The sequence below is a fragment of the Seriola aureovittata genome, chromosome 16 (genome assembly GCF_021018895.1).
Source record: "Seriola aureovittata isolate HTS-2021-v1 ecotype China chromosome 16, ASM2101889v1, whole genome shotgun sequence".
Classification (NCBI taxonomy): Eukaryota; Metazoa; Chordata; class Actinopteri; order Carangiformes; family Carangidae; genus Seriola; species Seriola aureovittata.
The window spans coordinates 19,712,829-19,734,964 of NC_079379.1; the positions used below are offsets into that span (position 1 = coordinate 19,712,829).

The 22,136-nt window shown below is 38.7% G+C and overlaps 3 protein-coding genes and 1 long non-coding RNA gene across 4 annotated transcripts in view; 3 read left to right on the forward strand and 1 right to left on the reverse strand.

Moving 5' to 3' along the window:
* Positions 1–3,366, forward strand: part of LOC130183274 (sodium-dependent neutral amino acid transporter B(0)AT1-like) — a 5,023-nt gene extending 1,657 nt beyond the window's left edge. Inside the window, exons 3-12 of the mRNA XM_056398561.1 lie at positions 29–166; positions 258–439; positions 908–1,018; positions 1,094–1,206; positions 1,358–1,486; positions 1,925–2,081; positions 2,160–2,364; positions 2,462–2,621; positions 2,836–2,998; positions 3,217–3,366. Of these exons, the coding sequence (XP_056254536.1) occupies positions 29–166; positions 258–439; positions 908–1,018; positions 1,094–1,206; positions 1,358–1,486; positions 1,925–2,081; positions 2,160–2,364; positions 2,462–2,621; positions 2,836–2,998; positions 3,217–3,366 (1,508 nt within the window). The remainder of the gene's footprint in view (positions 1–28; positions 167–257; positions 440–907; positions 1,019–1,093; positions 1,207–1,357; positions 1,487–1,924; positions 2,082–2,159; positions 2,365–2,461; positions 2,622–2,835; positions 2,999–3,216) is intronic.
* The window catches only part of LOC130183279 (uncharacterized), a 22,559-nt gene extending 3,369 nt beyond the window's left edge, over positions 1–19,190 (reverse strand). The window contains exons 1-5 of the long non-coding RNA XR_008829804.1: positions 19,057–19,190; positions 18,820–18,939; positions 17,650–17,779; positions 12,425–12,582; positions 709–803 (exon numbers count right to left, since the gene is read on the reverse strand). This is a non-coding gene — a long non-coding RNA (uncharacterized LOC130183279). The remainder of the gene's footprint in view (positions 1–708; positions 804–12,424; positions 12,583–17,649; positions 17,780–18,819; positions 18,940–19,056) is intronic.
* Positions 5,649–16,116, forward strand: LOC130183269 (sodium-dependent neutral amino acid transporter B(0)AT1-like). Its single transcript, XM_056398553.1, has 12 exons — positions 5,649–5,865; positions 7,767–7,907; positions 8,055–8,192; positions 8,400–8,581; positions 8,679–8,789; positions 9,890–10,002; positions 10,149–10,277; positions 10,878–11,034; positions 11,113–11,317; positions 11,434–11,593; positions 12,085–12,247; positions 12,458–16,116. Exons 1-12 carry the CDS (start codon positions 5,667–5,669, stop codon positions 12,629–12,631), a joined length of 1,872 nt encoding a protein of 623 aa, XP_056254528.1. The 5' UTR covers positions 5,649–5,666; the 3' UTR covers positions 12,632–16,116.
* On the forward strand, positions 16,490–22,024 carry LOC130183270 (sodium-dependent neutral amino acid transporter B(0)AT3-like). The gene is made up of 12 exons (XM_056398554.1): positions 16,490–16,729; positions 17,630–17,770; positions 18,016–18,153; positions 18,748–18,929; positions 19,027–19,137; positions 19,235–19,347; positions 19,430–19,558; positions 19,653–19,809; positions 20,029–20,233; positions 20,325–20,484; positions 20,600–20,762; positions 21,754–22,024. The coding sequence occupies exons 1-12, from the start codon at positions 16,588–16,590 to the stop codon at positions 21,970–21,972; spliced, it is 1,860 nt and encodes a 619-aa protein (XP_056254529.1). The 5' UTR covers positions 16,490–16,587; the 3' UTR covers positions 21,973–22,024.
* The last annotated feature ends 112 nt before the right edge of the window (positions 22,025–22,136 follow it).

Consider the following 22,136-nt stretch of genomic DNA (forward strand, 5'->3'; position numbering starts at 1 on the left):
TATCACAGTTAATGGTGCTGTCCCTCAGGTATAGCCTCCATGCTGGTATCCTTTTTGGTTGGACTGTACTACAACACCTTAATAGCCTGGATATTGTGGTATCTCTTCAATTCCTTTCAAGACCCACTGCCCTGGGCCCAGTGTCCTCTCAATGACAATAGGACAGGTATTACACACATTTATATCACACACATACACATGTACACTAAAGAATACTAATTGCATCATTATTTATGCATATTTTTTTGATCCCTCAGGATTTGTATCTGAGTGTCAACAGAGCTCCACCATAGATTATTTCTTTTACCGAGTGACTCTGAATAGTTCGGCCTCTATAGCTGAGTCTGGAGGAATCCACTGGCCCATAGTCGTCTGCCTGTTAGCTGCCTGGACGATAATCGCTATCTGCTGTATAAGGGGCATCGGCACTTCAGGCAAGGTTTGTTCAACCTTCAGTTACACGAATACAAGGATAACTGTGGCACATTTACAAGGACACTCAGAATTTCATAGTCGTAGTGCTGCTCATATAGCCTCTTGTATCATAAAGACAACAATGGTCGAAGCTCTCGTCAAAGCACAATCACCACTACCTGCTCCTGACAAGAAACCACGTTTATTGGCAGAGAAAACCTACAAATAGCCCTTTTAAAGCTGCATGTCTCACACAAAAATAAATTGCATTCTTTGTAAAGCAAAAGAACCCACCTTGTCAACTTTTTTTCTCTTCCAGCAGCAACATACACTCCACATGTAGGGAAATCCAAAGCTTGACAGACCCAGTGCCAGTTGACAGTTGATATCTGGGGAAGGGATTTAGCAAATGGTCAATTATGATACATTGCTGAAAAAACTTAAGTCGGATTTCCATTATCAATTATTCCATGTTTTCTCGTTATGACCTCAGGCAGTTTACATCACAGCCACCCTGCCGTACATAGTGCTGGTCATCTTCCTGATCCGTGGACTGACTCTTAAAGGAGCCCTGAGTGGAATAAAGTTCCTCTTCACACCAGACGTATGTTTCAAATCTAGATTGGAATAAAAAAGTGTGTTTTATCTCAAATCAATCTCACACGCTTCACTCTTGCAGGTGGAGGAGTTGATTAAACCAACAACTTGGCTGGATGCAGGTGCCCAGGTCTTTTATTCCTTTGGTTTGGCATGGGGAGGCCTCATCTCCTTCTCAAGCTACAACCCTGTTCAGTAAGAGACATTTAGAAGACCTGTTGTGTTTTATAACCACATAGAAGTTCAACTCTTATTCAGCTCACTGAAACACAATGAAATGAAAAAGAAATTAGCCATTGTCAGACATGATGTGTCCTTCATTTTTTTGCCTGTTATCTCTCCCAAGCAACAACTGTATGCAAGATGCTGTGATCCTGACTGCAATTACTGGTTTCACCTCAATCTATGCTGCCACAGTCACCTACACCATCATTGGCTTCAGGGCCACTGAGAAATATGACAACTGTATCAATGGGTGAGTACAGTTCGATTATGATAAGCAAATATATGTGGATTCATCTCTGACTTACAGTATATTGACAAAAAATATTGGGCCTTTAAAGAAGGGTATAGAGATCTCTTGTAAGTTATGCAATTGCTACATAGTACAAAGTCTATTTTAGTTTTCCCCAGGACAGTGTTTGCTTACTGTTACAGTATAACAGATAACAATTCATACAGGAAAATCTGAACTAATATGGCATAGCTTTGGAAAACACCCAGCATACCAAGTCAGACATCGATAGCTTCAACTGTACTTTGAAATATATTTTTGACGTTGTCAGATGTTGTCCCCCATCTTTTACAGACACACTAGCAAGTATTAAGACAGACTTGAAAAATCTGAACCCATATTTTAATGTTGACTCCAGTAATCCAGAGTTACTTATCAGTGACATATTTTTTTTTCTAGAAACATCATGACATTATTAAACGCATTTGAACTTCCTGAAGATAACATCACTACAAGCAACTATGAGGAAGTGTTCAATCATTTCAACAGCTCCTATCCTGACACTGTTCTTGGATTGGACATCAAAACCTGTGACATGCACAAACTCCTCAGCGAGGTAACTATATTGATGAATATCTATCAGATTCCTCAGTTATTACCGTTTGTTACTCTAATCTGAATTGTGTTTGCTCAGGGAGTGGAGGGAACAGGTTTGGCCTTTATTGTGTTTACAGAAGCCATCACCAAGATGCCTGGCTCTCCAGCGTGGTCTGTCCTATTTTTCATCATGCTTCTCTGCTTGGGGGTCTCGACCCTGTTTGGCAACATTGAAGGAGTGGTGGTACCCTTGAAAGACCTGAACGTATTCCCTAAAAAATGGCCCCACGAAGTACTGACTGGTAACCTGGTTTTAAAAATCAACTCTGTCAGTTTCTCAGCTTTTCATCTACTAATGAAACAACTTTAGAGTTTGTCTTTGCTTTCTGTTTGGTGCAGGAACAACATGTGTTGTCGCCTTCCTCATCTCCCTCCTGTTTGCGCAGCACTCAGGGCTTTATTGGGTAACTCTCTTTGACAACTTTGCTGGATCTGTTCCACTTCTGACCATTGGATTGTTTGAGATGATAGCTGTCGTGTACATCTATGGCATAGACAGGTTAGTGCCTATTCAAACTATTTTAGCAACACATTGCCTTTTTGTGTTTGCATTACATCTTGATACTGGCTTCAATATGACCATACACTTACCAGCACCAATCTCTACCAGTTTTTGAGCAAAAAACCCTAGACCTATTCAAGTCCTGTGTTACAGGATTTCATTACATATTTCAAAACTTTTCAAAACTAAATTAAAACTTCTTGTGTGTCAGGTTCAATGAGGATTTGAAGTTCATGGTCGGACATAAGCCTTCCATCTTCTGGCAGGTTTCATGGAGGTTCATCAGTCCTCTAATCGTCCTGGTTATTTTGGTTTTCTACCTGGTGACCCAAACCCAAGAAGAGCTCACATATTTAGTCTGGGACCCCAACTCTGTAAGAACACAAGCTCTGTGATCATCTCATTTAACAGCATATGAATTCCTGCTTTATGTTGTTTTTTTGTTCCCTCATTGCAAAATACACAAATTATATGGCACTAATGTTTTTCTTCTGTTGTATAGCATATATTAAATAGCTTCACCGTATTTCACCAAAGTTTGGAAATCATTTGAATGCTAAATACACTAACTATACTGCTATTTGTTCTATAGGAGGAGTTTCCATCTCTGGCATCAGTACCGTACCCTTCATGGGTAGGTGCAGTCATATTTCTTTTGGCAGGAGTCCCCAGCCTGGCAGGGCCTGCGTTTGCATTATGTCGACTGCTCTTTGTTTGCTGCAAGAAAAAAATTGTATCCTGAGAAAAAATTAGCCAAATTTCCTAAAATGTTTTAAGTCATACATTTCAGAGTACAACAATATGCAAGGTTATTTAATTTGCCTTCTTAAAGTCAATTAACATCACAAGAATTCCAATGTTTTATATGAATGCACGGGTATGTTTAAATGCACAATGCTGATGTTTTAGTGACGCACTTCAATAACATACTCTGAATTTCTGCTCATATTTTGTAGTTATATGGCTGCTGTATAAATAAACTTACTCATTGCACAGATTTCTCGTTCCATTGGACAAAATTAGTTTTCGATCCATACATGCTTTTTACCTGCCTATGCTATTTATAGAGGGGCATATTGGTTTGTAAATGTATAGTTTACTTGTAAGTTTTGCTGTTGAAATCATTTTTGTCTCAGTGTAATATAATTTTGACTAAATAACTTTACAAGCCTTGGATTTTTGTGCTCTTATTTTATATATTATTTTTTAATTTGCTCTACCTTGATGTATTTGAGTGAAAATAAAAGTTGAATAAGTGAAAACTATAGGAAATACCCTCCAGTATTTAAAAAAATGTCTGCCTATCAAAAGAAACAAAATTACACCAAATAAAATCTTTTATGAAAATGGCCAAAATCTGAGCATTGTGTGCATAAGACCTCTGGAGAAAACTTGAATGTGAAGTACAGACTAACGGCTGCCATAAACAATGAAGCTCTTTCAAAGAAATTACATCTGCATTTAGATACAAGAGTTTTCTTCGTGGTGTGTTAAAGAGTAACTTTTAACAGAAGACAGGAGGTGAGATGAGGCAGTGCATCAGTTGATCTTTAACAGCATGAGCTGTTTGATGTCACTTCATGTGTTTGGGACCTAACCACACAGTATAGATGTTTAAAAATGAATAAGAACAGCAAATTGGCCAAGAGAGGGAGACATCACACTGCGAGAACACAGAGTGGTAGTAAGGTCCGGTGAACCAGACGCAGGAAAGCACAACACACTGTGGCAGGATACTTTGCATGTGATTGAGGTACAGGAGAAACGTAAAAGGCTCTTCAACTGTGATAATGTGATAACATAGTTGCTAAAATAATAAATCCATTATTTGAGCACTCATCGAACTACAGCATAGTGATCTACTATATGATTTAATCTGATTATTCTATTTTTCATTATAACAATATAAATAAACGCTGACATGGATTGATCAGCACACCGCGGTGCCGATACACAATACACTAAATATCATTTACAAGTAATAATAAGTAACTTCAATAACTAATTATAACTATAAAATAACATGTTATTGAAGAATGTTCTAGCCAAACTGAACTTTGCTTCTTATTCATTTAGTGCATCTGGACAATTGCCAAACCATTGTCTTTTAATAATTCACAAAAATAACGATAACAGTATCAGAAAGCTTTACATGATGTACCTGTCCATGTGCTGATGTCTTATAAAACATCTGAATCCTACTGAGGCATCATCACGAGGTCACTCATTAATATCGGTAGAACACCACAGTAGATTTAACATGAAACCGTGTGAGCTAGCACAACGCTCATGAATTGTTACATCATCAACATAAACGCAATCTGGGGTAATTTCAGAAGTGGGGGACACAGTAAAGTTATCCAGAGTCTAGGAGTCCTTTCGTGGTTTTCTCAAATTATGAAAATTGTGGTGTGTGTGTTTTTTGTTTTAGAAACATGGTGTCAAATGTTATACAATATATGGGATGTCTCTCATGATTATAACAGAAGTACATTCCAGCTTATAGAACTGCATTATAAAACTTTATAATAAAGCCTGAACAAGCAATTATTAACAATGCCCAGGACAACTGGAAACAGTGTTTACTACAGGTTTTGATTAGTACTAAATCTCAGGTTTGTTTTATTAAATCATACCAGCTTCAATTATCTCTGAATTAGTTCATAAATCCATATGACATGGTTGGAGGCAAGTGAACAGGTTTTCTTTCCTTTGACCTCCTTGGAGGGTTCACCTCATTCTCAAGGTGAAACTCTACTCAGTGAGTGACTGCCTCAGCTGTAAAGTTAGAGTTAGTTTGGCGAACCTTCCATTCAACAGTTTCCTACACTTGATACCCCTTCTTAATATTCCTGGAGCAACAACTCAGCAAGACTGGTGGTATAAAAATAGAAGTACAGACTGTGCACTAGCCAATCTGAACTGCACCAGATAAAGTAAAAGATCATAAACATGTCTCAACCTTGGCAAGTGCATACTCCAAGCGCTCACTTCAACGTCCAAGAACGATCGTGTTAACATCTTTGCTTTAGCCGGTTCGCCATGAGACTGGTATTTCCCAACCGGGGACTGGATCTGCGGATCCCTAACTATGAGGATCTGGAGAGGCTAGAGAAGGAGGAGGCCAGTGACAGGCCCAAGTGGGACAACAAAGCCCAGTACATCCTAACCTGTGTGGGTTTCTGCATTGGGATTGGCAACGTGTGGCGATTCCCTTACTTATGTCAAAGTCATGGAGGAGGTAAGCCGAGATAGAATGGTAAAAAAATGTCTTCTTATATCACTGTAAGTAACTTTATGGTCTTTCCCCTGCGATTTTCCTGGAGGGACAAATTCTAGCAGTGCAATATTAGTATGAGTCTTCAAGAGAAAGGTTCAAAAGGCAAGTGCTGATATAGTGAACTCTGAACTCTTTCACTTTCAAAGAAATCGCTAGCACTTTGTGTTTTTTTTTTTCAAAAGTGGCTGTGTTAAGTAATACTGTGGATTAAGCCACAGGGGATGAGACAATTTTCTTAAGATAATATATTAGAATTCAATTTCATTATTTACCACAACACAACAGACAACACACTAACAGGATAAGACAGGGAAAACAAAACAGCACAGCACAGCTACTAAAGAACCAGGACATATAAGGGATTTAGATTGTCTCACGTTGGTCAACTTGGAGTTGGATTACGCAAGTGCAAGTATGTGTACATGTTTATGTGTGAGAGCGTGTATATTTGGTTGTGGGAGTGAGGCAATGAGTAAGTATGAGGGAGAGAGTATGAATAAATATTCTCTCCTATAAATAAATATGTAGTAGTGCTTAAAGTACTTTTTACCACCACAAATACTCAAATACTACCACTACAACTACTACTAGCGCCAATAAAAATAATAATAATGGTCGAAAAGTAGTATTGTAATTGTTGCCTTTTGTAATCATTCATGTTAGCATCTTCTCTGTTCTGCTCTGATTTGTGTTTGTTTTTGGTTGTTGCAACCGATATCCAAGCTTTGGATCACCTCCACTGGAAAGACTCCCATGTTTGCAACCTGAGAGTGATACGTCATCAAACAGCTCAATTACAAAGATAGCTTTGTAGAGGCTAAAAATACTGCACTAGACTGTAAAGCATTGCTCTATATCCATTAAATTTGTGTTTTCATGATGGAGTTTGTCTAATTTGAGGTGTTTTCAGGCACTTTTCTAAAACATCAAGACTGATATCGGAGCAATCAGGAAATATCCAGATTTTGCAATAGTTGGAATTACCACTTGGATATTGACATAGTTGCCATTTAAAAATGGGAAACTGCAACAAAAATATATTGTATGCACAGAGCATTAGAGCCACAATTAGTGACTATTCTACAAGCAAGCCTTCAAGCTATCTTGCTAGCTTGTAAACTAGTGCTTGCTCATTGTAAAATACCAGTAACTTGGACTACACTATACACCTTAAAATCCCTGGCAGGGCTGCCAGAAGTTACCATTAAGTTTTTGTAACTATATAATAAAACCAATTGTGGCAATAACTGATTTTATTGTCAGAATAAATACAGCAATCAAGCAATGTAAAGGGGTTCTACTGATTCTGCCAGTGGTTATAAACAAAAAAAAAAAACAATGGCTTGGAGTAAACAAATTAGTGAACTGTGCACACAGATAAATAAAGTGTTTGCTGAGTTTAGCTATCCATTTGTACAAATTCAACAAAAGTGTACACACAGATTAGCAAACAGCAGATGAGAGCAAATTCAGTTTAGGGGAAATTCTGAGTTAATTCTTCTGGAATATCAGCAAACAAAACAGACAAACAGGATATACTCAGGAGTATAGCAGGAGTCCAGCAATGAGACAGAGGAAAGGCAGTCCATTATGTACTCAGAGACTCAGCGCAGAGGTTGCAGGTATGAGCAAACAACCCAACCAACTACCTGCACAGAGAAAACAAAGCAGGACAAGAAAGACAGGCAGAAAGAGCAGGTGGGGCTGTCACAAGGGTCAGTATCATTTATGACCCTATCCTGTGGGAATGTTTTACACCCTAGGCTACTCTGTTCTTTTTGGGAGTCTAACAAGGCTTCCGATTGTCAGAAATTCAGTGATACAGATTTAATATTGTAACACCGATCGTCTTCATTTTCCAGGAGCCTTTTTGATCCCATACCTGATCCTGCTGGTGTTGGAGGGAATGCCACTCCTGCTGATGGAGTTTGCCATTGGCCAGCGCCTGAGGAAAGGCAGTGTGGGAGTGTGGAGGGCTATCAGCCCTTATCTGACTGGTATTGGTATGTAAAATAGGCTCTGGAACAATATGTCCAAAGCAGAGGCAAAATAAATGCATATAAAACAAGACAGCACAGCAACGCAAAGCTTTCAATGAATATCTGACTTCCTGTGAGTGTGAAATCACAGTTAATGGTGCTGTCCCTCAGGTATAGCCTCCATGCTGGTATCCTTTTTGGTTGGACTATACTACAACACCTTGATAGCCTGGATCATGTGGTATTTCTTCAACTCCTTTCAAGACCCACTGCCTTGGACCCAGTGTCCTCTTGCTGACAATGGGACAGGTATTTGGAAACACACACTCTCTCTCACACACACACACACACACACACACACACACACACACACACACACACACACACACACACACACACACACACACACACACACACACACACACATACATACACACACACACACACACGCTCAACACAGTAAGAACTCTACTCATGATTAAAACATTTGCAGAAACCTCTCTCTTGCCCCTGCAGCATTTGTACCAGAGTGTCAACAGAGCTCTACTGTGGACTACTATTTTTACCGAGTGACTCTAAATAGTTCAGCCTCTATAGCTGACTCTGAGGGACTCCACTGGCCCATAGTAGTCTGCCTCTTAGCTGCCTGGACACTCATCTGTATCTGCTATATACGGGGCATCAGCACTTCAGGCAAGGTTTGTTGAACCTGCTGTTAAATAATATATATTACTGAATCACAACTATCAATCACTATCATTTCATGCTTTTTTTAATATCTTGTCTTCACCTCAGGCAGTGTATGTCACAGCCATCCTGCCGTACATAGTGCTGGCCATCTTCCTGGTCCGAGGACTGACTCTTAAAGGAGCCCTGAGCGGAATAAAGTTCCTCTTCACACCAGACGTATGTTTCAAATCTTGATAACCAAAACTATATATTAACCTGGTATATATAGCATATATGTTTGTACAAAACAAAACAAAAGATTAAATGCTAATTGAACATGCCAGAACGAAATACCCCTTTCAGTACCATGGATAGCGCCACTTGGCCAGGCGTGCCAAAACACTTTAAACTTCCGGATTTATGTCAAAATGTAATAGTACAATGTGCTAAAAAATAAATAGGCCATTGTCACAGGTGTGAAAGTCCATTTCTGATTTTATAGTTATTTGTTCTATAGACTGTTCCATAGTCGGACTCGCCAGAGGAAACACCAGGAGAATATAGACCAGAGGTCTTGATGCCTGTCAAATAATGTGCATGTCAATTAGGGTTACTGTACATTTGTACAACACTTGGCATAACCATGGTGTAAACCAGGGGCTTAAGGCTAAGCCACGATTCCAATTCACTGAGCCTTGCCTCCATTACGGCAAATAAACTACTTTATTTACATGTATCATTATTACTAAAGGAGTAGAGGAATAATTAAACATGAGACACACCAAGCAAGTGAGATCTAAGAGAATGGGAAGGAGAAAGAGCACAGCTAAAGAAACTATCAGATCTGAATAGCATGTAAACAACAGAAACAGCAGCAATTGGAAAGTTACACGTAATTCAGAAACTTTAACTGGGCAAACAGGAGGAGATCAAAACAAGGCTTTGTACTAAAATACCAGCATGACCAATTATACATGTTAAACGGAGGGACTTAAATATAAAGGTCTGCGTCAAATAAAGGCCTGTTACCTTCTGCAGTTGAGGTAAGTAAAAGCCTTGGCCACTATTTGCGGAAATAAGGTAGTTGTTGTGGACCTCTTGTAAAGATCTTCGATAGTGCAATAGAAACTGTTTGTGCCAAGTCGTTTTGAAAGAGAAACAGCCAATGGGAAAAGTCCAACACTTGGACTGACCAATGGTAAAACTTCATCACTCACTGAACTCTACCACTCACTCAGTCAGTCAGGGACATTTATGGATGTAGCGCTGGCCCATGGCCAGTCCAGCCAAAAAAAAATGTGTTGTATCTCAAAGCTCAAAACTACATACTTTTGCAGGTGGAGGAGTTGATGAAACCAACAACTTGGCTGGATGCAGGTGCCCAGGTCTTTTATGCCTTCAGTATAGCATGGGGAGGCCTCATCTCCTTCTCAAGCTACAACCCTGTTCAGTAAGAGACATTTAGAAGACCTGTTGTGTTTTATAACCACATAGAAGTTCAACTCTTATTCAGCTCACATCAATGAAAATGAAAAAGAAAGTAGCCATTGTCAGACATGATGTGTCCTTCATTTTTTGCCTGTTATCTCTCCCAAGCAACAACTGTATGCAAGATGCTGTGATCCTGACTGCAATTACTGGTTTCACCTCAATCTATGCTGCCACAGTCACCTACACCATCATTGGCTTCAGGGCCACTGAGAAATATGACAACTGTATCAATGAGTGAGTACAGTTTTGAAAAAGTTAAGCAGACCCCGCCTTTTTTTAAAATTCCTTTTTTCAATAATGATAAACAATTCTTCACTTATATGTGTATTACTCTCAGATGTACTGTATATGGAAAACAAATTATTGATTGGGCCTTAAGAGAATGGGTCTAGAGATTGTTATGTCTATCTTACATTACTCACACACATATGTATGATGAAAAGAGTTATTGGGCCACTGAGAAATATGATCATCGTATCAACGAGTGACTAGTCACAGAATTTGTATTTTAAAGTGCATTTTCAAGACTTTTTTTAAAAGTGCAATCAAAATCTAAAAAGGGGAAGCCCTAACGCTTGGAAAAATAGATCAAACGTTTTCTAATGCCGTCAGAGTTTTGTTTATATCAGTAATGTCTTTAATGAGCATAGCAAAACTGAAATATTTTTTTTAATCATGATAACTTGACTAACAACATGCTCATTTTCTATCCATAACTTCAATTCTTCAGTTGTGTACATAACTCAAATTTTGAGGGGCAAAAAAAAATACAAATATGATTTGTATTGTTCCAGTAATCCAGAGTTACTAATCAAAGACATATTTTTTTTCTAGAAACATCATGACATTATTAAACACATTTGAACTACCTGAAGATAACATCACTACGAGCAACTATGAGGAAGTGTTCGCTCATTTCAACAGCTCCTATCCTGACACTGTTCTTGGATTGGACATCAAAACCTGTGACATGCACAAACTCCTCAGCGAGGTAACTATATTGATGAATATCTATCAGATTCCTCAGTTATTACCGTTTGTTACTCTAATCTGAATTGTGTTTGCTCAGGGAGTGGAGGGAACAGGTTTGGCCTTTATTGTGTTTACAGAAGCCATCACCAAGATGCCTGGCTCTCCAGCGTGGTCTGTCCTATTTTTCATCATGCTTCTCTGCTTGGGGGTCTCGACCCTGTTTGGCAACATTGAAGGAGTGGTGGTACCCTTGAAAGACCTGAATATGTTTCCTAAAAAATGGCCCCAGGAAGCACTGACTGGTATTCTGTTTTGTAGTTAAATTAATCTATACGTCGGCTTTGCAACCGCAGATGAAGTGATTGTCTGGTTTGTGTTTTAACACAAACTCCCCTGTTTTTGTTCATGTGTGTTTCAGGAACAACATGCGTTGTTGCCTTTGTCATCTCCCTCCTGTTTGCGCAGCACTCAGGGCTTTATTGGGTAACTCTCTTTGACAACTTTGCTGGATCGGTTCCACTTCTGACCATTGGATTGTTTGAGTTGATAGCTGTCGTGTACATCTACGGCATAGACAGGTTAGTGCACAAAGCTCCTGTATTCAGTTAATACGGTATTGTGTGATATTGTACAGCCTACTGTGAAATATTAGCAGCCACTTTTGAGCTTTGTTCTAATGACGGATTAAATATTAATGATAATAACAGTTATCCATATAATATATTTACTTAAATCTTTGCTGATTAATATTTTTAATGGAAAAAATGACTACGTCACGTCAACCTACAGATAAGTATCAATCTACTTGGAGTTCCCCTCTACTGTTTTAGCACCTTTCAGCTCACTGTTTTGGTTTTATATCCCACAAATTTACTGTTTATTGGTATTATATTGTATCTGTTTTATTTTAAGTCTGATATATGTTTTGTAACATGTATGATCTGTCTTGTATGTGCCACTATCTTGGCCAGGACCCTCCTGTAAAACAGCTTTTTAATTTCTGTGTGGAACTTTCCTGATTAAATAAAGTTATATATCATAATCTAATTAAAACCTTCATGTGTGACAGGTTCAATGAGGACATGGAGTTCATGATTGGACATAAGCCCTCCATCTTCTGGCAGGTTTCATGGAGGTTCATCAGTCCTCTAATCATCCTGGTTATCTTAGTTTTCTACCTGGTAACCCAAGCCCAAGAGGAGCTCACCTATTTAGTCTGGGACCCCAACTCTGTAAGAACACAAACTCATAACAGTAATCTGAGATCATTAATATTTGGGTGTCAGATCAGACTGAAACTCCAAGCCCTTTTTCTCTGATCATGCCTTATTAAAAAAGACAAATTCATAATATAATATTTTTATGGTAAATGTTGTTGATACTACAGCATATAATGATAACTCACTTACTTGTCAGTAATCATACTGTTCTGTGGTTTACAGGAGGGGTTTCCATCGCTGGCATCAATACCGTACCCTTCATGGATAAGTGCAGTCATATTTCTTTTGGCCGGAGTCCCCAGCCTGGCAGTGCCTGTGTATGCATTATGTCGACTGATCTTTGTTGGCTGCAAGAAAAAATGTGCATCCACAGAAAAAATGAAGCAAATTTCTTAAAGTAATTAAAACATCGTAAAATTAGAGTAGAACAAAATGCATGATATTTTTTAAAATTTGTTGTGTTGCTTTCATAAGAAAATCTTTAAGCTTATTTGGTTTTCCGCTGCAAACTGTGGGGCACAAGGCTGAGCTGTTAATGATGTCAATGAATGTAAATTGGACATATTTCTGCTCATGCTTTATGGCTGCCCTATCAATGAGTTTCTTATTGTATTGCATCTTTTTTTATTTTATTAAAAGGCAAGACATTATGCTGTTTTTCATCCATCCACGCTCTATAGCTGCCGATCCTGTTTAGCAACGCGCATGTAGTTTTGTACATGAATATAGCTTGCTTGTGAGTTTTGTCATTAAACTATTTTTGTCACTTTAAAACTTTACTCACTTTACTTTCAACAGATTTTTACCTTGACACCATGAATTGTCCGATAACTTGAATATAAGTACATACTCATAATGTGGCCAACTTTAAGATGATCCCTCAAAAAATAAAAAAAAACAATGGGGCCTAATATATTTATAATATATAGCCCTTGTGGTGTGTTCAAGAGGAGAAGACACAAGTTGATGTGAGTCAATGCATCAGCACTAGCTGTTTGATATCAGTTCGGTATGTGTAGGCCCTAATTATACAGTTCAGTGATAAGACAGGCAGAAAATTAATGAGGAGAAAGGATTTTTTTTCTCAAATGAAGTGGAAATGCCCAAATCTGCAAATATTTTAGAAGTAAGTTACATTAACTTTACGTAAAATTATTAGAGAATATTCCCTTAAACCCTAAATTATATATTTGGAATTACATGGATGACAAAAACTGAATCAGTTGGACTTATGAGTGCAAAAAGAGAGATTAACAATATGAATGAGAAATTATGGCTACAAACCTTTGCATCATTACATTGTTTTGATCTCTTACATACATATGTACATAAGCACTACTACTGAGCCATTTAAGTATGTATATATATTAATATACTGTATATATGTGGGGTATGCATATGTATGCGTAAAACATATACATACATATACATGTGAATGTATTTTGTACAGTCAAGTATATGCATGTATATGTGCGTACGGGTATATACGTATGGATATGAGTATGTATGAATATAGCTTGTGTACTGTATGTTTAACCTGCAGCAACAGAGCCTGAAAAAAAGAACAAGTTTTCTTGTTTTGTCTGGCCTGGTGGAGGAGGCTATAGATGCACTTTTTGTTGTGATATTGCTGTTTTTAATTTAATTTCTTTATTTTTGCACATTTTTTGTTCAAATATTGTGTTTAATAAATATGTTTCCATTCAAAAATGCTTTAAGGATTAGACATTTTTTGATTCTTAATTGCAGTTGCCAATTATGTGTTTGCAGAACGGGACATGCACGCACGCACTATTTGGGACTTGCAGAAGCATGTTTACACCAGCAGGTGGCAGAAACAGACTTGGAATTGTATTGTTTCAACAGAAAGAGAATTACAGATGTCAATAATCATTATGAGATGTAGGAGAAAATCAATTCACATTTACAGTGTTTTTACATTTACGGTTTTTCATGAGCTAATTGTGTCAAATATGGGAATTATTAAGTCAATAAGCTTTAAACTGATATAGTCATGAAACTTTCTAGCTACACGTCCAATATTTTTCTGTTAAAAGGATAGGCTCGCAATTTTTCAAGTCTTTCCAAACAATAGTCAGGTGCCCATACTGGCCATTTTGCTGTTCATACAGGCTATCAACAGATTCCTTCCAAATGCGCTTCCATAGCAAGTGCTGGACTGGACTAACAGAGGGAAATCCACACTGACTGAGACCAAGACTAAAACTACTCACAGAAAGGATCCAGCCAAATGGCTAAGCAATAATATTAACATTTTTTGCTATGAAGCTTTTGATGTAACTTTGAATCAATTTCAAAAGCATTTGTGCAACTGTTTTACAAATTATAGCATTTGTGGCGAATTGTATTTGATTCAGTCAGTCGGTCATTCATTTCGGTACCTGATGCAAGTTACCACCAAAAAAATCTTTAATTAACACTTGGTGTGCTGCTCGTCAGTGAGTACATCCTCATGGGAATCAACATTGGCAAGAACAATATAACAGGTTGGGAAGGGAGAAGAGAATAAACCTGAGCTCATCGTCACAGACAGGAAACACAGGCATGAAGGTTTTATTATTATTACTAACTCAGTTATTTCTAATCTGCAGATAAGTAATGTAACTAAAACCGCAATCTGCAATCAAAACGGCTTCCCCAGATTACCATGATTGACATTACATGATTGCATCCTATTTACTATCTGCCTAGTGTCAGCTGGTTTCAGCCCTTTATCTGTTAGATTCTCTCCTACTCTCTGTGCTCACATATATAGTATTTTAATACAGCCAAAATTTCCAATAAAGATGTTTTCATTTACATGTTTTTCTGTTACTGTTGTCAGACAACGGTGTAAGTTTAAAATAGTGACTGACACATGGCCCATTAAGAGTACATGTTAACCAGCAATCACTTCCAAGCCATTTTCCTAACTGCTGCTCTGCTGCTAAAACCGAGTTAAAGACAACAACTGTGCTGTGACTTGGGCTATATTTACTTGTAAAATGATCACTCAGAGAAATGACTAGAAGCGACACAATATCTTTCTTATTTTGTCTCTCACACAGCCCACAGCCTCCATCTGCGTAACAAACTGCTGCCCCACCTCTCGCCACTCACTGAACAGAGTAGATGTGAGCAGATGGGGCAGTATTGGTGTCTCTCCTCTAAGAACAGTATTTTAAGTTTTTCCAAAAAGTCACTGGATGCTCTATCTGTTTCTCTGTCACTAGCCTCAGGTTAATATCAGAATAGAGTTTACAAGAGCTATAAGTATTTTAGTTTAAACTATTTAAAAAAATGAACTAAGCTTATTAACAGAACGAGGGTTGATACTCGGTTGTGAGTAGCCAGTGATTGCAGTCCCGGAAACATGCACGCTCTCATGCACACCCCTAATATCAGGCATGCAGAGAGCCAGAGTAAAAACTTTATGGGATTTTTCTTTTGGTCCGTCGGGATTTGTCAGTGTGTCTGATGGTATGGTGTGGTATGGTACATTTCTGGTAATATGCTGCCCCCTACTTGTTTGGAGTATGAATTCAACAGTTCCACATTGCCTCTTAAAGGCTTATCTTTTTATTAGATTGCTGGAGCAGCATTTGGCACATATGGACAGAGACTCTGAAATAGTTTCTCGCTGCATTTTTTCACCTTTTCTTACATCTAGGTCAGTTACTATCACTATTTTACTATTAATACATTTTATTTTTACTGACTTTTTACTTTTTTCATCTGCTTGCTTTAAATGTCATTTTACTTATTTTTTTCCTTCTGTTTTGCACATTGCCTTGCATTTTAATTAACAAAACCTGTTAAATGTGTAAAGTTTGACTGAGTGAATAAACACAGCATGATCACTTTACAACTTTAATGATGTATTTTTATTGACTGCATCTGAACAGTTTGTTGTAGGTCAGTGTAACACTGAAACAGCATCACCTGGTTATCCATTAATTTGAGGCTTAGCACACTCCAATTTTAAACAAACAGGGAGGTTCAGCTACTAAATCATCATGCCTGATGTTTTTGCTCACTTGTTGTTGACGTGAGTTCTTCATAAAAACCAATAAAATCTGTATACCTGACTCATAGCAGAATCTGATAAGATTTTAAAGGACAGCCCCTAAAGGGAGTCAGACAGAGGACGAGAGGGGAGCACTGGACATCACTTAGACAAACCCACTCAAGACAGTATTTTGTCTTCTGACGTACACTGAACTGAGATCAGGAGGAGAATTCTGGACTAAATGAAAAATACATACAACCGGATTGAAGTGTAAATTAGAATTAAGAGGGTTGCATCTTTGTAAGAGAACTGGGGTTGTGCTAATCCTTTGGGCCGGCTCAGGATGGACAAAGCAAACAGCTCTAGGACAGAGGAGAGACCCAAATGGGACAACAAGGTGCAGTACCTGCTAACATGTATTGGCTTTGCAGTGGGACTTGGAAATGTGTGGCGTTTTCCCTACCTATGCCAAATTTATGGAGGAGGTGAGATGCTACATTTACATTCATTTTTTTTCCTATTTCACATTGCACTATAATTACATTCACTTTGAGAGATTTTAAATGTTTTATCACCTGTGTTTTATCCGGCAATGAGATGCTTTAATGTTGGCTACAGTTGAATTTCCACAGGAGCAAAGATTCTCTTTTTGTTTTAGTGTAATTAGTCATTAACAAATGGACCAGGCCAGTTATTGTTACTGTCTGTGGAAAATGGTGAGCCTTATCTATGTTTGATTGATCACAGTGAGCATTACGGATCTTTCCCACTCAATAGTCTAAATTCCTGTATTTACTTCCTCATAGCTCTCAGTCAGATATCTTGAGCCCCAAAGCCACAGAATCCTAAAGAACCCAGGTCAGGGTAAAGTTGAGTAAACAGCCATCCTGTAAACGTGCATAAGTCTATCAAGATTGAGATTCCCACAGGCATTGTTTCAGACTCAGGTGAGCCTCCGTTTGACCTCGGCTTAGGGATCAATCAGTCCCATTTTCCTTCAGTCACTTTTACTTTAGTCTTAGATTATTTGGTACACATGCAGTGAGGAGTAGTTGGGGGTTTTATGCATTTTTACTCACATGACTCGGGTCCACTCATGTTTTTAGCAACTTGGAAAACAAATAAAAAATCCTATTGATCACCTAGTGTGAACAATTTATTTATTTTATTATTGCAGTGCCCTTATTTATCATTGCTTTAAATATCACTTATTACTGCTTGATCAAGATAATTAAAGAATACCTTTCACTTCATTAATATAGTTCAAATAGTCACTCATGATCACAAAACCTATTTTTAAATTTCTCAGCAAAGTATGTTGATAAAAACTCTTGTAATTTGACTGATGTCTAACTGTGAAGCAAATGTTTACTTATTATCTTCAGGTGCATTCCTCATCCCTTACCTGATAGCTTTAGTGTTTGAGGGCCTCCCCCTGCTCTACCTGGAGCTGGCTATAGGACAGAGACTCCGCATGGGCAGCATAGGTGTCTGGAACTCCATCTCACCACTGCTGGGTGGGCTCGGTACGTGACCTAGGATTATTAGTAAAATGTGTTAGTATTTTCAGTTAGTACAAATCCAAAAGTAAATGAAATAAAATAAAAGATTCTTCCTTCTCTTGAAAGTTGCATTTCAAAACATTAAATGGAATGAAAAGATTTCTCAGAAAAACATGATACACAATTCTTCCTTATGTCATGAGCTGAAACATTTTTGTGGATGTAAATTGTTGTTTATTTATTTTCCTGACATCATTTCCTACATGCAGGCATTGCTTCTATGGTGGTGTCATTCCTGGTGGGTATTTTCTACAACACCATCCTGGCCTGGGTGCTCTGGTACTTCTTTCATTCCTTCCAAAACCCTCTGCCGTGGAGCCAGTGTCCACTTAATGACAATCACACAGGTAAGAGGGAAACTGCACCCGTCTCTCATTCTAGCTTTTTCTTGATAACTTTGCTGTCACACAGGTAAATTAAATTAACACCAACCAGTGTTTACACTTCCACACTGACAGTAACAACAAACATACTGTCTAATAGCAGTTTGATACATGTACTGTATATGAAATATTACTGCTATCAAATTAGGTTTAGGAAAGCATGATAACTTCGAACATACTAAACTATCATGAGAGGACTGATTAACTATGAGGCTCCACATGGCGTTCCACGTCAGATTTAATAGAGAGCTCCTGGATTGTTTTATGGCACAAAGGAATATTACACCACAACATAAAATAAAAAGAGGGTGTTTTTCTTTCATGGTAAGTTTCGCTCAGTGGCAGATAATGTGTGACAGGCAAAGAGCACAGTAATCATACCGACATACTGAAATCTATTTAATCGTTTTGAAATGCTACATAAATTATGCAAGAACACATTATACATCTGAAATCCAAAAGAAATTTTAATATTGAAAATTAAAGTGCATGAAATTTTTAAACCGGAATAAACAATAATTACTTTAAGCCCTTACAGAATCTTCTTTTTCCATGTAGGCTATAATGTCGAGTGTGAGAAGAGCACCCCAGTCAATTACTTCTGGTACCGTGAGACCCTGAATATCACACCTGACATCGACACCAGCGGCTCCCTGCAGTGGTGGATGGTGATCTGTCTGGCCAGCGCCTGGTGCATAGTCTACATATGTTTCATCAAAGGCATCGAGTCCATGGGAAAGGTCAGTTCACCTGGTGAAAAATATATATACACTCCAATTTAACTCTCCACCACTGTATTATACCTAGTAATGTTTTTTTTTTTTTTTTAACTTTCAGGCTGTGTATGTGACAGCCACTTTCCCTTACCTGGTGCTCACCATCTTCCTGATTCGTGCCCTCACTCTGCCTGGAGCTACTGATGGACTGCTGTACCTCTTCTCTCCTGATGTGAGTGTGCTCACTTGTTGCTACTACAGGTGATGTAAAATTGCCTCTCCTGTCACAGACACAATGACCTGATGTGTTGTCTTTGCGCTCACTCCAGTGGGAGATACTGATGAACCCTCAGGTGTGGCTGGACGCTGCCACCCAGATCTTCTTCTCTCTCTCTGTGGCCTTTGGAGGTCTCATAGCTTTCTCCAGCTATAATTCAGAGAGGTAAGAACCGAAACTCAATTACCTCAGTAAACTTGGGACGATTTTAAAAAGCTCACTTTTGATTCTGTTTTGTGTCTATTAGAAACAACTGTGAGAGAGATGCTGTTCTAGTAGGCATAATAAACAGTGCCACATCTCTGTACGCCTCCATATCCATCTTCTCCATCCTGGGATTTAAAGCTACCACTCTCTACAACGCCTGCCTACAAGAGTACGTATTCACATCTATTGTATTCCTTATTTTAAAACTTCTTCTTTGCTCTCTAATACTAACAAGGTGGATTTTTTTTGTATCTCCTCTGCAGAAACATCTTGGCTCTGACCAACCACTTTCAGATTCCAGACCAGAACATAACAGTGGAGAGCTACGAGCACTCGTTCACATATCTAAATCAGACATATCCTAGTGAGGTGGCCAACTTGCACCTGAGGGTTTGTGACCTAAATACATTCCTTGACCAGGTAAGGTAACATCAAAAACACGTCCAATCTTGTACATTGCATTCTTTTTGTCCAGGTCTCATTTTTCTGAACTCCTACTTCACTTAAATCCTGTGTGCTGTTCCCACTCTTGCCTCCCCTGTCTTTCCTGGAGTACAGTACATCATGTGCTGGTCACACACGTACAGCCAGTTGAAGCTTCCTCATTACTTTCTTGTCTCCTTCATCTTCCTCCCCCAGAGCGCCTCAGGTACGGGCCTAGCCTTTATTGTGTTCACTGAGGCAGTGATAGAGATGCCAGGCTCGCAGGTTTGGGCCATACTGTTCTTCGTTATGCTCTTCAGCTTGGGCCTCTCCTCCATGTTTGGCAACTTAGAGGGAGTGCTCACCCCCATCAATGACCTCAAACTGGTGCCTAAGTGGATCCCTCATGAGCTTGTAACAGGTACCGGCAGATCTGCTCATGTTGTTCTTAAGTCAAAATTTTGTTGCCTTTGAAATCCGTCTCTGAAAATCTTTTTTTCTTGCTTTCTTAGGAGTCGTCTGCTTGATATGCTTCCTGACGGCTCTCATCTTCACCCTGGGTTCGGGGAACTACTGGGTGGAGGTCTTTAACAGCTACGTGGGCTCTGTGCCTCTGCTCATCATTGCATTCTTTGAGATTATTGGGGTCATTTATGTCCGTGGAATGAAAACGTAATCTCTTCTTCCTCCTCTTCCAATATATCCTCAATAGTCTTTTAGTATTCATAAAAACTTTTAGTCCCAATGTGTTCAGCATTTTCTCTGGTCTCCTGTGTCCTCGCTACAGTTTCAGTGAGGACATCTATTTCATGACTGGGAAGAGGCCCAACATCTTTTGGAAGGCGTGCTGGATGGTGATCAGTCCTTTAATGCTCCTGGTGGTGCTGGTTGCCTATGTGGTCATCCAGGCGCAAAAACATCCCACCTATCCTACATGGAACCCACTTTATGTAAGCTGGTTAAGCCGTATATATATATATATGAACCAACATAGTGTGGCCACCACAACAGCTTCATTGCTCCTTGGCATTGATTTTACATGTCTCTGAACTCTACTGGAGGGATGAACACCATTCTTCCAAAAGATATACCCTTATTTGGTGTTTTGATGGTGGTGGTGGAGAGCGCTGTCTATCAGTCCAAAATCTCTCATAGGTGTTCTATTTGTTTGAGACCTGGTGACCGTGGGGGACAAAGCATATGATTCACATTATTTTCATACTCATCAAACCATGTAGTGGCCCCTCATGCCCTATGGATGGGGTCATCCTGTTTCTAAACTCATTTTTCAGGTTTTTCCTTTAATTTGTCACCCTTCTGTATATGTAGTACGTACAAAAGTCTGAGACCACTTCCACATATTTAGATCTAAAACAAAGTGACTGTATGACTTACATTCAACTGGTGATCAGAAACAGCTAACATTTCCCGTTGTCTGCTGGATGTGTATAATAGGGTGATAATGTCAATGTTGTGCTCATAGCTTGTTTTGCTGTCTACGAGTGGTAAAAAACAAACAAAGAACAGTAATGCAGGTTTATAGTTTCGCTTATTTGCTTTTTACTGACAGCCAGATAAGAGGACTATAACCCCTCTCATGCCTGTCAGCCAAATATGAAGGTAGCACCAGCAGGCGATAAGCTATGGAAGCAGAGGGAAACAGCTTTATAGTCATAGCTTTGTCCAAAAATAAAAAGAAATATACCCAATTTTAATAACATGTCTCTCCTTAATACATACACAACCTGTGCATTACTAGTACTTCCTGGTTGAACACAGTGATTTTAAGCTAAGCTAATTGCTTGCTGGCTATAGCTTTGTATTAACCGCATAAAGTGGTATCAATCCTTTTATCTCTTTCTTAAACTTAACTTTAAAATTCAATAATGATACAACATTTGATTCATTTCATTTTTATACATCTATTCTTTGTTTTTTTAGGAACTATTCCCCCAAACTGAAGTGAAGCCATACCCGGACTGGGTCTTTGCCATCATCATCATCCTCTCTGCAGTCCCTGTGCTTTCCCTCCCTCTGGTGGCCATCTACAAACTGATCTGCTGTATGCGCAAGAGGTCGTCTCCTCCCGCTGAACTGAACCCCTACTTCAACGACGGCTTTGAGGTTGAAACTCAGGAACAGAGGAACCAGAGAGCTTAGAAAACAGAGCGACTTCCTGATGGATATTACCACTTCTGTGGACCTTTCCTCTTAAATCACTGGTGAACTGACATATAATCAGTCACTATGAACTGTAAAATAGACTTTCCTGTTCATTTTTTTATGTTTACATTTATCAGGATTTATCAGGACATGACCTGACA